The 16,629-nt window shown below is 47.6% G+C and overlaps 1 protein-coding gene and 1 long non-coding RNA gene across 2 annotated transcripts in view; one reads left to right on the forward strand and one right to left on the reverse strand.

Annotated features, from left to right (window-relative positions):
* Positions 1-1,320, reverse strand: part of UBP1 (upstream binding protein 1) — a 51,853-nt gene extending 50,533 nt beyond the window's left edge. The window contains exon 1 of the mRNA XM_050939719.1: positions 984-1,320. Coding sequence (XP_050795676.1) covers positions 984-1,096 — 113 coding nt within the window. The 5' untranslated portion in view covers positions 1,097-1,320. The remainder of the gene's footprint in view (positions 1-983) is intronic.
* Positions 1,321-4,387: 3,067 nt separating this feature from the next.
* LOC127043888 (uncharacterized) lies at positions 4,388-16,458 on the forward strand. Its single transcript, XR_007772346.1, has 4 exons — positions 4,388-6,498; positions 7,711-7,866; positions 9,539-9,661; positions 16,089-16,458. It is a non-coding gene; the product is annotated as an uncharacterized LOC127043888 (long non-coding RNA).
* Positions 16,459-16,629: the final 171 nt, after the last annotated feature.

Consider the following 16,629-nt stretch of genomic DNA (forward strand, 5'->3'; position numbering starts at 1 on the left):
TGTCCTTTAAGGTTAGCTAGATTGGTGTTACCAGTAAAGGAAGGAAGGTGGCATATAATTTATTTATTCTAAATAAACATTTAAATTTGAAGTGCACCCAGATGCCATAGTGATGGGCACCTTAAACACTTTCAGTGGAAAAGAACACCTGGAAACCCATAAATGGGAAAATATACCTAATGAGAACAGACTGTAAAATTGGGTATGAATTGGAAAAGTGTCATGATAGAAAAAAAGAAACAATAAAAGCCATTGCTATTTTAGGTTGCACAGCGACTCAAAGTCACCATTATTAAGCAAAAGATGAGCTGCCTAACAAAAGTACAACTAGATACTATGCTTGAAAGAATACTGACTATCAGAGCTCATGGAAGAGCAATAAAAGTTATTAGATAGTTAATGAAAAATCAGCTAAGCTGTTTTTATTTAGTTAACACCTACTTTGGGAAACATGACAGACTACCACCCTGAAGGATGCAAAAGAACAAGAAAGGTAGATTTAAGGAAGAACACAGATCTAAAACTAGCAGCGCTTATGTTAAGAATATTTGCACTTTGGAGACTTTTGCAACCTGGGTACATTCCCTATTGGGAAGTCCCATCCCTGGAAACGTTTAAAGCTAAGCTGTACAAGAGGCTCAGAGCAACTCAGTACTAGTCTCTGCAAATATGGGCTACTGTAGACGGTGCCATCTGCCCGTCCGCGTCCCCACCCCCAGGACACGTTATTGGGGTATGGCAGTATCGTCTCTGTAGGAAGGAATAACGCCCAAGGCGGGCTCTGGGCACGTGCTGGAGGAAGAAGGGACTGGGATCTGGCTGCTCTCCCCCCCACCATGTAGCGGGGCGGAGGATATACTCTGGGCTGATGCCCAGCATGTGGCCAGGCACCGGGAGTGCCGCAGCGGCTGTGGGGGCAGCACTGACGGCGTAGCGGGGCCTGCCTGGCCGCGGCGGTCCGGGGAGCGCAGCGGGGCGGGTACCTCATGCTGTAGGCGCTGGCTCCCAGCTCCTGCCCGATGCCGGAGAGGCTGGCATCGAAATCGTGCGCCAGCCCGGACTCGATCACTTCATCCATCTTCAGCACCCACGCCATCTTCCGCCGCGCGGCGCGGCCGGGGGGAGGAGCAGCAGCTCAGCCCCGCCGCCGCCGCTACTCCTGTGGGAGGCGGTGACTCGGCGGGGGCGGGTAGGGCCCGGGGGAGGCGCCGAGAGCCCGGGAGAGGAAGGGGAGAGTCCACGTTCAGCCCCGGGGGGGCCCTTTCCCCGCGGCAGCAGCACCAGGGCGCGGGGCCGCTCTCAGCATCCTGCGCTCGCCCGGCCGCCGCGAGGGGCCCGGGACCCGGCGGCCTCGGCCCGGACACAGCGAGGGGCCGCCGCCGGCCGAGCTCCGACCCAGCCCAGCGGCGGGTGCCGCATCGTTCACGGGAGAAGCGGCAGCAGCACCGCCCGCTACCCGGGGACCCGCCGCCACCTACAGCCGAGACGGGGACCCGCTGCCGGCGACAACAGCCCAGGCCGCCAGCGCCGCTTCCCTCCCGGTACCACTGCCGCTGTCCCCGTCTCCCCGGTCGGGCTCCGAGCACCCGGCTGAGAGACGCGGCGCCGCTGCTTGTCAGGCGCTCCGGGGACTGGGCTCTGCCGGGGTCTCCGCTCCAGCGCGGCTACAGAAGCTGTACTAACATGGCGGGCGGCTATTTCTCCTTCCCCGTTCAGGTCCCCTACCGGGGCGGAGCTTAGCCATAGCGAGAGGATAGGTTGGCTGGAACTGGTTGGCGGGCAGCAAGACTGTCCAATCAGAACCTCGAAGGGAGGCGGTAGCCAATCAAAAGGCAGTGCCCCACGCCTCGTGACGTCGATTGTGAGCGACTCCGGGTGAAGTGACTAAAACCCCCAACATGCATTGCGGGGCCTTTGGTGCATGCTGGGAACTGTTGTCGCCCTGGTGGCTTGTATTACAGCCCGCCTTCATTGGCGGCGCTGATTTGGGACGTACCTGCCCGAACAGCGCTTGCGTTTGGTTGGAGCCTAAGACTGACAGCTGTAGGAACCAATCCATGCTGGAAAGGGAGGTGGGGCTCTGTCACTTTCCGGGAAAAGGAAATGGGCGGCAGTAGAATGACAGGCAAAGAAATGGGCATGGCAGGCAGGGCACGTCACTGCCTGGGGCGGGGCCTGGCTCCAACAGCGCCTGTGGGCTGCAGCAGGGGGAGGGTTAAGAGCGTGTGGGGCGCTTGGGAGGCAGCGGGGTGAAGAGGCGGCTCAGAAAATCAGGACTGTCCCAGTGGTTAGGTGTCTGTCCCGCGTCCCGGCCAACGCACTTGACTTTTGTTTCTTGTTTGCTCTGCAGGGAAACACCCCTCCCCGCCCATATTTTCTCCCTCTCATTTAGTCCCCCCCCAGCACTGTGCCATAGGGAGGTCCGCACCTCCCCCAGGCTAACCAAAGAGCAAGTGCGGAAAATCAAGGTGGGAGAATGGGCACCCTTGTAAGACAAAGCCCCATAACTGTCTTCGTAAAACTAAAATATCTAAGCACCTTAGTGTCTCCCCCTCCCTGTGTAAACTAGTTACCTACAGCTGTTACCTACTCTTGAATTAAAAGTACAACCAGTCATTTTAAAAAAGGAAGAAAATCAACAAACAATGAGAAACCAATTGCTTATTTAGAGCTAGATCAACCCACTGCCAGATTACTGCTAAGCTCTTACTAAAACATTCTGGATAAAATATTTTTTAAATAGTAAGAGAAACTGTAGCTCTAAAGCCAATAAATATATAAGCTGTAAAAAGAAGCTGAACTGAGAGTAGGACTTTGGAGAGCCTTGAAATATTGTGCTCGGGTTAAGGAATGACTTCTGAAAATGGTAAGGGTAGAGAAATGTGCAAAAGAGGTAGGAATGATATTAAAATATCGCAGGATGCTAAAGTCATGGGGCCTTACACAGATACCATATTCAGAATCATTGAAGAGAATAGAAATAAGAAAGAAAATGCAAATTTTTAATCAAGGGATGGAGGTTTTGATGGCTTGGGATACAATATTCACTTTCCCTTATGGAACTTGCACACGACTCCAAAACACAAGCCACTGCTGCTAATTCAGTATATTGGGCCTAATGGGGGGTGCATGAATATGCCTTCTCCTAATGCTCTCCTTTTCCTTCAACTGCATAGATCCCAAACCCAATATACAGTTTCCCTTGCTTGTAATAACTAGAGCTGTCTACAAATAAATGGTACCTTTTGAAGGAATCTTTCTACTGAATCAATGGTAGAAAAAGCTTCCTTTTCACCTTCCCCCTTAAACTCAATTGGTCAGTATCTAGACATACATGTGGCTCCCCTTGGAGCCACACAGATATGGTGTTCTAACAGGTTTCACTACAATATCCTTTCCTTGCAGCAGGAAGGCCCAGTGGGCTAGGTGGGCATTTGGGACTTGCCCATCTTCTACCTGACTGGATAGTAAGAACTGAAGGGGAGTGTGCAATGAGTGTAATATGATTGGGCTGAGGCCAATCAGGAAAGAAAAATGTTGTATGACGCAATTAGTGGCCAGTGAGTAACTTTTCATACTTGTCATATTGAGCTCTACTGGTGACATTAAATGTGAGGCAGGGCCTTCCCTAGCTATTCTGGGGCCCTCTGCAGCCCTCACCCCACGGTCACCAGTGGCACAGCTGGGGCTGGGTTGCTGCACTTCCTGCCACTTGTGAGTGCAGGCCTGGCTCTGCTCCGATGCTCAGGGGAGTGGGGGAGGGGCAGGGGTGGAGGCTTTGGGGAAGGGGTGGAGCAGAAATGGAAAGAGGTAGAGCACGGGGGGGGGGGCATGGGGAGGAGGCGGAGCAGGGGTTGGAGCAGCACAAAGCTGTGCAGGGCACCAGGAAATTTGGTGTCCTACACAGCTGCATACTTTGCATATGGGTAAGAACGGCCCTGATGTAAAGCATAGGCCACAGGTCTGATTTTTCCATGCCTCTCTTGTGAAGCCACAACTGCCAATCCATTAATACTCACCGCCACCTCCAGATGATAAAGTATCAGGATTTGGAGTGATCAACACTGGAACCATGACAGTGGCCTGTTTCAACTGGAACGCTGCTTCTGTGTGTTGCTCAGTCCATTCTCATTGAACAGACTTCTGTAGCAGTTGGTACAAGGTACCTAAGTGGAAGCAAAATTGGGAATGAAATCTCTGTGGTACCCTGTCAAACCCAGAAAGGATCTTAAAGTCGCTGGATCCTTGGGTAGAGGCAATTTTTGGATTGTGTCCACTTTCTGTAGAACTGGGGGTCTCCCTCATTTTGTCAGTGTGAGACCTAAGAAAGAGACACGAGTGGCCATTAACTGTGCCTTAGCAGGACTGCTCTTCAAGCCTACTGCAGGGGATCGTCAAGTCTTTCCAAATGTTCCTTCTTGGTATGGGTCACTAGAGAAAGGTAATCTACATACTGGAACAGAACCATTATTGGTTTAGAAAATTGCGACAGTACCTGCCTAATCTAAGCAGGAAATAATGCAGGGGAACTTTTGTACCCCTGGGTTAAATGGTTCCAGAAATTTTAGACCCCCTGAAAACTAAACACAAATCAGTACTGGGAAATGTGGGCCAGTATAACATCCAAAAGCTATTGCTGATGTTGAGGACAGTAAACCATGTGGCCTCTGGATCAAAGGACTTAATGAGATCTGGCAGCTTGGCCACCATACGGGGCACAAGTAGGTGTGACCTGATTTAGGCATTTCTAATCAATGGTTAGATGCCAAAAACCATCTGGTTTCTTAACCGGCCAAATAGGGGAATTGGCGGTGGAAGTACATCTATGTAGAACTCCTTGTGTCAGTAAGGACTTAATAGTCTTGTCTATGTATTCTTTGGCTTGATCTGGGTAAGCATATTGTTTGGAGCTGGTACATCTCCTCCCATAACAATAATGACTGTCATACCTCCACAGTCAAGTTTGTGTTTGGCAAAGGCATCCGCATGCTTGAAAAGTAAACTCTGTAATTCGGGTTGGTCTACATGCTCTGCCACTATTTTGTTCAAGTTCTACCTCTATGGTTCCAGTTCCTCTGCCATATTCAGGCATGATCACAGGCGGATAATTCATTCCCTACTCTGTAGTATGACACAAGAGGAAGTTACTCACCTCGTGCAGTAACAATCATTCTTTCAGATGTGTCCTCCTTAGGATGCACCACAGTAGATTTTAGGTAGTAGTGTCCCTTTAGCAGGCTCATGTGGTCGTCTCTCTCGTGATCTGCCTTGAGGCTATATAGTACTGCGTGGGCAATCCCCCTCGGTTTCTTCTCTACTTCAAAGCCCCTTATGGAAAACTCTGAAGTAGAGGGGAGTAGGACAGGTTGAGGAGCACCCATAGGGGGACACATCTCAAGAACCATTGTTACTGCACAAGGTAACTTCCTCCTCTTCTTCAAGTAGTGTTCCTATGGGTGCTTCACTGTAGGTGATTTCACAGCAGTATTCCCCATGGAGGGCTGGGGCTTTGGAGTGGAGTCTGTTACTAGGGAGTAACTTGATTCTTGCTTGCATATATATACACACCTGCCTCTGGAAATTTCCACTACATGTATCCGACAAAGTGGGTATTCACCCATGAAAGCTCATGCTCCAATACGTCTGTTAGTCTATAAGGTGCCACAGGACTCTTTGCTGCTGTTACTAGAGAGAGTATTGTGGAGCCAAAGACGACATCAGAGGACGGATCTCCAACGATCGCATAATGTTCTGTGAAAGTGTGGGCAGAGGCCCATGTCACTGCTCTGCAGATTTCCAAGATAGGGACATCTTTAAGGAATGCAACAGAAGTAGAAATTGACCTCATGGAATGTGTACAGATTCCAGATGGAGGCAAATGGTTGTGCCCTTCATAACACTGATTAATGCAAACTGAGACTGACATGTTCTGTACCTTGGGGGAACACCCTACACCTCCATGTTCATCCTTATAATATGATTGTGTAGTATCCAATGCAAAGTTTGTCATGTCAGTTGTCTTCGGAAGGCTCATGATGTACTGAGCATTGTTGTAATGGCAATTGTTGTTATAGTAATGTTATAGGTTGTAATTTCATGTATATAATTATGAGGCTGCAAATGTGTCCTCATGGCTTAAAGCAAACCCAGGCAAAAATTCTCCAAGAACAGAGAGGCAGTTCACACCTCATCAGGGCTTTAATGGAACCCAGTCAAGCCTCAGAGGAACAAAAGACACTGGCCTAGGCAGCAAAAAAGGATCAGTTGGACTCTTGAATGACTCATCTCCCTTCCTTTGGTCAGTTTGGGACTGCGATAAGATAATGCTCACCTGAGTCTGAAGGGGGCAAAGCCAAGAGGGAAGATGGACATGATAAAAGGGAGAGAAGTTTGCCATGCTTTTCCTCTCTCTTCCACCTCCATCTACACACATCACCACCAAGCAACTGAAGCTCTGAACAAAGGGGAGAGCCTGTCTTAAGGGCAACCAGCCAGCCGGTGAGAAGCATCTAAGTTTGTAAGGGCACGGAAAGTGTAAAGATCAGCTTAGAATGCTGATTTGACCAGATCTGACTCATCGTGCTTTGAATTATAATCACTTAAAATCTATCTTTGTAGTTAATACATTTATTTGTTTATTCTACCTGAAGCAGTACATTTGGTTTGAAGCATGTCAGCGACTCCCCTTGGGATGACAAACCTGGTACATTTCAATTTCTTTGTTAAACTGACAAACTAATATAAGCTTGCAGCATCCAGCTGGCATAACTGGACACTGCAAGACAGAGGTTCCTAGGGTTGTATCTGGGACCAGAGATGTTGGCTAGTGTCATTCGGTTGAAAGTAGGTGGGAGCAGCTTACATGCCAGAGGCTGTGTGTGAACAGCCCAGCAGTGCGGGTTCTCACAGCACCATAGAGTAAGGCTGGCTCCCAGAGTTGAGGACTGGAGTGACCTAGCAGATCACCGGTCCAGATAACACCAGAGGGGAACGTCACAGAGACCCATTTGGATAGTTTTTGAGCTTATATTGTGAAGCTTTTGGATCTTTCTGTGAGCAAAAGGCAGAGTTATGTGGACTTCCTTAAGTTCTTAGTCCTGTCCAAATAGAATGCTAGTACTCTTCTAACATCTAGCATATGCAGAATTGCCTCCCTGTTGTCACAATGTGGCTTTAGGGAAAAAACAGGAAGATGCATCTGTTGATTCATATAGAAAGTGGAGGCAACTGTAGGGAGAAACTTGGGATGCAACCTCAGTTACTTTGTCTTTAAAAAAAATCATGTATGCTGGGTGTGCTATTAGGGCCACTATTTCTCCTAGGCACCTAGCTGAGGTGATTAGAAAATTAGCAATTAGAAATGCTGTCTTAATGGACAGGTGTAAGAGAGAGGAAGTTGCCTTGGGCTCAAAGAGAGGTCTAGTTAAAGCTCTGAGAACTAGGTTAAGATCACAGGTTGGAGCAGGTGGTCTGATGTGCAGGAAGAGATTCCCAATGCCATTAAGGAATCTACGTATCAGCGGGTAAGCAAATACAGAATCTCTGCATCTGATGGTGGAAAGCCCTTATAGCCACAATATGTACCATAAAGGAACTAAGTGACAGTTTTGACCTTTTGAGGTCTAAAATGTAGTGTAAAATAAGAGGGAGGGAAGGTGAGGTTGGGTGCTTAGAATGACACCAAACTTTGAATCGTTCCCATTTTTGTAGGTAAGTACATCAAATGATCAACTTTAGTCTGTGCAGCAATACGTCTTATCAGCGGTGGAAGATGCAGACGGGGTAAAGGCTCAGCCTGTCACTTTGAAAGTGCATGTTGGGAATGTGCCAAAGAGGAACCAGAGGATATATTGCCATCTGTGTCAGGTAAGGAACCAGACATGTCTTGGCAGGGTCAGATTAACTTTTTGTGGGCCCGGCACCAAATGTATTTGTGGTCCCCCCTGGGGAATGATTGTAAAAGGGGCCAGGGGTAAAAGCACAGTGGGGCACGAGCTAGGGTTGGTCTCTGGAGCAAGGGAGGAGTCAGGGGTAAACTGCAAGTGCAGCAGGGCTGGGGAGGGGGTAAACAGGATTCCCCCCCTGCTCACATAAAGCAAGTACCTACCTGGTTCTAGCCCATTCTGTCTCTCTCTGCACTGAGCTGCCGCTCCTCCTGCAGCAGTAGGACAGGTTCTCTTCCAGCCCTTTGGGATGGGTGTTGGGAGTGGGAGGAGCAGAGGCTAATGTGGTTACTCCTATAACCGGACATTTAGTTTCCAGTCAGCACTGCCAACTGGACACTCAGGTCCCGTTTTCTACTGAGTTTCCAGTCTAAAACTGGATACCTGGCAACAGGACTGCCAGAAAAACGGGGGAGAGGAGGGGCAAGCAATCATTTTTAAACGTAAGAGGGTTAAGCCTTAAGGCGGGGGGGGGGGGGGAAACAAGTGGTGGGTGGGCGGGCTAGGGAGTGGACAGGAGCTAGTGGGCAGGGCCATGTCTGCTGTACTGCCCAGGTAGGTTGGAGACTGGGGGGGGGATCAGGTGACAGTATCCCCAGCCCAGGCAACGTGACAGCCAGTGATAGATTTAGAGTTAGTGGGGGGCCCCCAGCCCTGTGCTCAGCTTCATTTTTGGGGCTCTTACTTGGGACCCAGCCAAGAAAAAGAACATTCTCGCTTATCTCCCCCCACCCCCATTTTTCATTCTTTTTTCTTCATCCTCCTCCTATAAGTAATAGCAAGTAAATGAAAATAAAGTGAGGTACCTTGATTGTTCTTGTAGTCTAACTTATTTTTCCACAGACCACTTGAAAATCACAGAGGGTCTTGACAAACCACTTAATATTTCCAAATATTGTAAAAAAATGTTGGGGGTGCGGAGTCTGGCCAGGAGCTAGGGCAAGGGAGAGGACTCAGGGTTGGGGCAGGAGGTTGGGGTGTGGAGCGCTTACCTGGGGCAGCTCCTGTTTGGTTCTCAGGAAGAGGGGGTATTGGGGGTGGAAGAGTCAGGGCTGGGGAGGTGTGGGGGTGCAGGGGTCAGGACAGAAGGCTGGATGTGTGTGAGGAGGGTGCAGAGGTCAGGGTGGGCAGGGGGCTGTGGGTGTGGACTGGGGTCGAGGAGGTGCTCACACAGGAGGCTGGAGGGGGTATGCCCCAATTCCAGCCCCTTCCCCAAGGCCTCACCCCTGCCTCTTCTCCTCCTCCTTCCCGGAAAACGGAGCGTGCTCTGGCTCTGCTCCTCCTTTCCCCTCTTGCTGGCAAGCAGCTGATCCAGCTGATTGGCAGCGAGGGCGAGGGGGAACTTAGTACGCTGGGGAAAGAGGCAGGGGAGGAGCTTGGCTGCCGGCAGAGCCTGCCACGGAGCCCCAGCAGCCGGCAACATCAAGCTTCTGACCCCACAGGAGAGAGCAGAGGCGGAGAAGAGCAGGCCGGGGCCCCTTTCAACTATGGGCCCGGCACCATGGCACTAGTGGTGCCATGGTAAATCCAGTACTGTGTCTTGGCCAGAAGGGGGAATCAGAATAACTCACTTTGGTTTGTCATATTTTCAACAGAATCTTGGATAGAAGAGGAGAGACATACAAGGGGTCCCTGTTCCATAGGAAGATGAGAACATCACCCAGTGAATGTTTCCCCAGGTTAGCCCTGGAACAATAGTGAGGACATTTCTTCTTCCAGTAAGTAGTGAAGAGACCTGTAGTTGGGGTTCCCCAAAGGGCAACTATGTCTGGAAGCACCTCAGAGTTCAGTTCCCATTTGTAGTCATGAGAAAAGTTCCAACTGAGACTGTTGGCTGTCACGGTCTGTATCGCTAGTAGACAGACAGCTGAGATTAGCATGTTGTGATGGATGCACCAGTTCCAAAGTTTGAGTGCTTCTGTGCACAGGGAGGGAGATTGGGCACCTAAGTTCCCTCTGTACTGCGCGGCTGCACAGCAGGCTATCAAGGGCCACGCAGGCAGGGAGAGGCGCCTCTCCCTCCACCCCGGACTGCTGCAGCAAGAGAGACCTGGGGCGGGGAGGAATCCTCTCTCCCCGCCACAGCCCAGGGGCAGCCTGTGTAGAATTGATGACATTGTTTGTAATTGTTCACTTTATTAATGTAACTTCATAAGTAAAGTTTCATAGAATCATAGAATGTCAGGGTTGGAAGGGACCTCAGGAGGTCATCTTGTACTGTGACAGCAGGCTGCGATGAGGGGCCAGGGAAATGACATCCTCCTGGTCACTGTCAGACTTCTGAGTAAGGGTGGCACTGACCAGAGTATTGGTGGTATGCAGCCCAGTGCTGAGGGTGATTCTGGGCACTGGGATATCCTCATTACTGGGGCCCCAGGACCGAGAAATGGGGATAATGGTTCTTTCCCAATCGGCAGGTCTCCAGGGTACTGGAACTCTTGCAGTACCATTGATTCACTCAGTACCACAGAGGAGAGTCTGTGCTATGTTGTCGGTATCAATGGTTGTAAAGATGCAGAGCATTCCCTAGACAGGATTCTCAGTGACACTCCTTTAGAGACAGTACGGTATTTGTCTTTGTCCTTATGGGTTGATACCTCTGCCTCAGAGCCTGAGCCCTTGGTGTCTCGAAGCAGAGCGACAGACCTCATAGTGGTACCAAGGTGATTGACTGCCCTGGGGAACCCTTCTGGCAGGCCAACAGCTCAGTTTGGGGGCTTGGAGCCCTTTCTCTCAAGCCTTTGGTGGGGGGAATCTGCTGTTTTTTTCCACGACACTACCCCCTTTGAATTTGAAGGCTCTGTGGATGATCCGGGCTTGGCATGGGAGTGCCTTCTCCGTAAGGAGGAGTTTTAACTTGAGCTCTTGGTTGTGAGACCTCAGCTTTAGCTGGTGGCAGAGGGAGCACTTCTGAGGGATATGGGACTCTCCCAGGTACCGGACACATTGAAAGTGTTTGTCCGTTACAGGAATCGATTCTTTGCAGGAGAGGCACCTCTTAAAGTCAGGGGAGCCAGGTGTGCCCTGGGGCGGGGAGAGGGGGGAAGACTACACCCTCTAGTAGTGACGAATGCAGAAGAAATTCTTTTCTCTGCTAATCTCCTCCTCTGCATCACTAGTCTTCTCTTCTAAAATGATGCTCAATTCCCGTCTTCCGCTGTGCCACTCTGGGACTTCCCTTTTCTGCTGGCAGACTTCTCATAGCTGCCTCACTGCGAACTTCCTCTTCGGACTCTCCCCGCTGCTCTTAAATCTGAGTCTGACTCTGCTCCTGAAGGTACCATGTCAGCCTGAGTTAACTCTTTTGCCCTACTTCTGGTAATTGCCCCTGCAGGTTGGTTTATCTCCTTTGGCTCCACCAAACCAATGGGGCTGGGAACCGATGCTCCATCCTCCTCTAACTCATCCCCTATCTCTCTGACAATCTGTGTCACCACCTGCACCTCTTTATTCATGCTCTCTTTCAAGGAGCTTGTGGCTGTGGGCATTTCTGAAGTCGCCCTATATTCTGGCGCCGTGCATCAGTTCGCCTTCTCTCTAACTACATCACAAATACCTTCCAACTCCCTGATTTGATCCAACAACTGTCCACAGTCTGATATATAGCCACCCAGCAATCTTAATTTGGCAGCTGTTCCCTCCTGCCACCTGTGAGTTTCCTCACCTGCCTTCTGTGCATGATACTAAGTCCATTCTAACTTTCCCTCCAACTCCTGTCCCTTTTGGAAAAGTACTAATCACTCCTCTGAAGCAACACACAGCTGATTTTTTAGCTCCTGGAGTCTTCTTTTTCTCCTCCAAACAGGAGTGGCACCAGGTTTTTGGCGCCCTAGGCGGGTGTCCTTCTCCGTTCCCGGTCGTTGGAGGCAATTCTGTGCTGGGGTGGGGGTCCTTCCACGCTCCCAGTCTTCGGGACACTTTGGTGGCAGGTCCCAGAGCGAGTGAAGGACCCGCAGAATTGCTGCCGCCGACCTAGAGCGCGGAAGGACCCCCCGCCACCGAATTGCTGCCGAGGGTGGCAAAATGCCGCCCTCCCAAATCCTGATGCCCTAGGCGACTGCCTTGGTCGCCTAAATGGAAGTGCCGGCCCTGCCTCCAAAGCTTGTTGGGCTCTTCTGAGTGACTATTTTCTTAATTCGATTTCTGCCCAAGTGCACTACAAGCCACCAACAAACATTCAACAGAAATCCCTTATATCTCTTTAGTCTTCCTTTTCTTCTGCTCTACTTCCATGTCAAACACCTGACTCTCAAAACCCTTTGGATTACAATGCTCAGAGATAACTTCTCTATCTCTCAGTTGCACTAAATCTCCTCCATGTTGTAATGACCGTTGGAATGTATGACAAGGACACTCATGCTGAGAGCAAAATACAGCCTTCAAGACTTTTATTAACATAAATTGGAAAAGTAATCGAAGTTCCAAACCCCACAATTAAAAGGAAATAGTACTGTTCTAGAGGTATATGTGGTATCATTTACTATAAAACTTCCTAGATTAACATCCTCACGCCCTTCCTTGACAACCTGGTGGTAGAGACAATGGACCAGCCTCATCTCTGGCATACTAAAAGAGTCCACTGGTCCAGCTTCCTCAATGCTCAAGTGGAAGATGAAAAACTTAGGGAAAGCCAGAGAGCTAGAAACCTATAGCCACAGAAAAACGAACTCACTCACTCACATGGTGGTTTGCCCCTCTTATACAACCTGAGCATTGTGTGTCCAACCTTCCATCTGCAAACTTAATTTCCTCACCCACATAATATCGGGTTATGCATACTCTACAGGCTGGCATATTCATACATATTTATGACAATTAGCTCATTCTCCAACCTGTTATTTCTAGCCTGAATCGGTTTGCTGGTGGTGATTTCTATCTTCTTTGTGGTGTACACGTTACATTTATAGAGGACAATCAGTAGGCCACTTATCTATGTCTATCACCACTAACATATGTATGCTAACTTGCTTTAGCTCTTCATACAGGATGTGGCCTGTAGGTTCCTTGCATTACTACTAAAAATATTCTAATACAAAGCTATAACTATTATAATAAAACAAACCAATAATAAAGGATATAATCAAGCAAGCAAGCAGGCTAGCCGTATGGGCTACATATTTAAGTTTTGAACTTCAATTTAATGTTCTTCCTTTGTCTATTATAAAAACATTCCAACTACAAGAGATTTTTCACATCCATTTTCTTTAGACTGTCAAGAACAAGATATGTTTTGCTGCAATTAATATTTTGTGACATTTTCTCATTCTTCAGGTTAGCTTTGCATTCTGAAAGATTTGTCAATTCCTATGGCCTAGTATTGGAGAAGGGGGGGAGGGATAGCTCAGTGGTTTGAGCATTGAGCCTACTAAACCCAGGGTTGCGAGTTCAATCCTTGAGAGGGCCATTTAGGGATCTGTGGCAAAAATGTCAGGGGATTGGTCTTGCTTTGAACAGGGGGTTGGACTAGATGAGAGTCCTTCTTCCTTGCCAGTGAGGATTTATCCTTAGGTCTGGGCTACACTAGCAGGGGGGTTCAAACTAAGATACACTACTTCAGCTATGCTATTGGCATAGCTGAAGTATCTTAATTCGACTTACCTGGCCATCCTCACGGTGGCAAGTCGACTGCCGCGGCACCCCCGTCAACTACACTTACTCCTCCTGCCAAGGTGGAGCATGGGCATCAATTTCTTGCATCCAGACAAGACGCAATAAATCAATCCCCGATACATCAAACATTACCCACTGATCCAGTGGATAGTATAGACATACCCTTAGATGATAAAGGTACATTTGAGAAGCAATTTTTTTGTCTGTATGATGTGCCAATTTGCACCAAAAGAGGCACATATTTTACCTGCCAATCAGTGGGGTCGTTGGACAACTGAGGTGCTAAAGGAGCATTCAAGGAAGACAAGGGCCATTGTATCAGTCTTCATTGCAGAGGATGTGAGGGAGATTCCCACACCTGAGCCATTCTTTTTAGGTGACAAATCTGAGAACTGTCCCAGATTAAGGTGTTGATAGAGGAGTTTTTGGAACAAATTGATAAATTAAACAGTAATAAGTCACCAGAATACGACGGTATTCACTCAAGAGTTCTGAAAGAGCTCAAATATGCAATTGCAGAACTACTAACTATGGTATGTAGCCTTCGCTTAAGTCACCCTTTGTGTACCAGATGACTAGAGAATATCTAATATGACACCCATGTTTAAAAAAGGCTCCAGAGGTGAACATCTGGCAATTACAGGCTACTAAGCCTAACTTCAGTACCAGTTTACTGGCTGAAACTATAGTAAAGAATAGAATTAGCAGACACACAGCTGAACACGATGCTGGTGAAGAGTCAACACCGCTTTTTGTAAAGTGAAATCATGCACCACCAATCTATTAGAATTCTTTGAGAATGTCAACATATGTGGCCAAGTGTGATCCAGTGGATATAGTGTACTTGGACTTTCAAAAAGCCTCTGGACAAGGTCCCACACCAAAGGCTCGTAAGCAATTATGGGATAAGAGGGATCCATATGAGTTACTGGTTAAGAAAGGAAAACAAGGGGCATAAATGGTCAGTTTTCAAAGAGGAGAGGGGTAAAGACTGGAGTCCCCCAAGGATCTGTACTGGGAAAAGTGCTGTTCAACATCCTCTTAAATTATATGGAAAAATGGGTAAACTGTGAGGTGGCAAAGTTTGCAGACAGTACTAACTACTCAAGATAGTTAAAGTCCACAGCTGACTGCAAAGAGTTATAAATTAGTGGTTACTACTCCTGAAAGTCATCATGGATGACTCTGAAAATATCTGCTCAATGTGCAGTGGCAGTCAAAAAAGCTAGCAATATTAGGAACTATTAGGAAGGGGATAGAAAATAAGACAGAATATACCATAATGCCACTATATAAATCCATGGTACACCCACATTTTGAATAGTGTGTGCAGTTCTAGTTGCTCCATCTTAAAGATCTATTAGAACTGGATAAAATACTGAGAGGGCCAATACAAATTATTAGGAGTATGTAACAGCTTCCATATGAGTAAAGATTAAAAAAGACTGGAACTATTCATTTTAGAAAAGAGATTAAGAGGGAATATGATAAAGGTCTATAAAATCGTGGTATGGAGAAAGTGATTAGGAAGGTGTTATTTACCACTTCACATAAACTAGGAGCCTCCCAATGAAATTAATAGGCAGCAGATTTAAAACAAACATAAGGAAGTACTTCTTCACACAATGCACAGTCAACCTGTGGAACTTGTTGCCAGGGGATGTTCTGAAGGCCAAAAACATAACTGGGCTCAAAAAAGAATTAGAAGTTCCTGGAGAATAGGTCCATCAATGGCTCTTAGCCAAGATGGTCATCATGGACAAAATCCCATGCTCTCAGTGTCCCTAAACCTCTGCCTACTAGATGTAGAGACTGGATGACGGGATGGATCACTTGGTAATTGCCCTGTTCTGCTCACTCCCTCTGAAGCATCTAGCATTGGCCACTGTTGGAAGCCAGGATCATGGGCTAGATGGACCATTGGTCTGACCCAGCATGGCCATTCTTATGTTATCAGTCACTACTGCTAACAGTAACAGACCACTGACAGTTTTTTTAAATAAAGCTTATGTAAACATCACTATGGGAATTTTCTAACTAAATCATACCATTATTATTATTTTACTAAAACTTGTAAATACAATCCATTTTCATTGGTGATTTTTTGATAATGGCCTCTGATCAAGGTTTCATAAATTAATTAAGAACTCTAAAACGAGTTACAAAAAGCGTATACTCTTGCAATAGTTTCTCAGAGGATCTAGCTTGACTACAAACCTCTTTCAAAGCTGATAGTATTAAAATAATTGTTCAGCGTTGTCTTGTGGTAGTTACATAATGTGGCAGTCACAGTCTGAATAAACTTGTAAGTTTCCCACCTGGAAATTTACCTCTGTATTTACCTGGGACGGTAAGGCTTACTCCCTATCATCTTCTGAAACTTGTATATAGCTGGGGTTATTCAAGGTGTGAACTTTCTTCAGGACAATGTTTTCATAAATGTACATACAGAAATGCTTGATACTTATAACAAAAGAGGAAAATGATTTCTTCCTGCTTGCTTGTCAATTATCTGTTCCATCTTTCCAAATTCAGGGTGGGGTCTCCAGAAGAAGTATGGATGGTAAGAGAAAGACACTGGCTGTGCTATCTCCTAATCCACTGCAGAGGGAGACAAACCTGGCTTAAAGGACTTGTGGAGAAAAATGGCACTTGTTAACATGGGTTCCAACTTAGAGCTTGTGTCAGGGCAAGAAGCCAAAGTGAAATGCTCTGTTAATCTATAAAACATATAAGGCCTGGGCAACCTCAAATTTTCCCCCATCACTACATTAAAGCGCCTCAGACTGACTTGAAGAAATGGTGAGAGGATACTGCAATTCTACCCAATCAGTCCATGGCATGCATACAGAAATTATCAACATGGGAGCTAACTACACCTCTACACGGATATAACGTGACCCGATATAACGTGACCCGATATAACACGAATTGGGATATAACGCGGTAAAGCAGCGCTCCGGGGGGGGGGGGGTCGGGAGGGGGCTGCACGCTCCAGCAGATCAAAGCAAGTTCGATATAATGCAGTCTCACCTATAACGCGGTAAGAGTTTTTGGCTCCCGAGGACAGCGTTAT

The sequence above is a fragment of the Gopherus flavomarginatus genome, chromosome 2 (genome assembly GCF_025201925.1).
Source record: "Gopherus flavomarginatus isolate rGopFla2 chromosome 2, rGopFla2.mat.asm, whole genome shotgun sequence".
NCBI classification, from domain to species: Eukaryota; Metazoa; Chordata; order Testudines; family Testudinidae; genus Gopherus; species Gopherus flavomarginatus.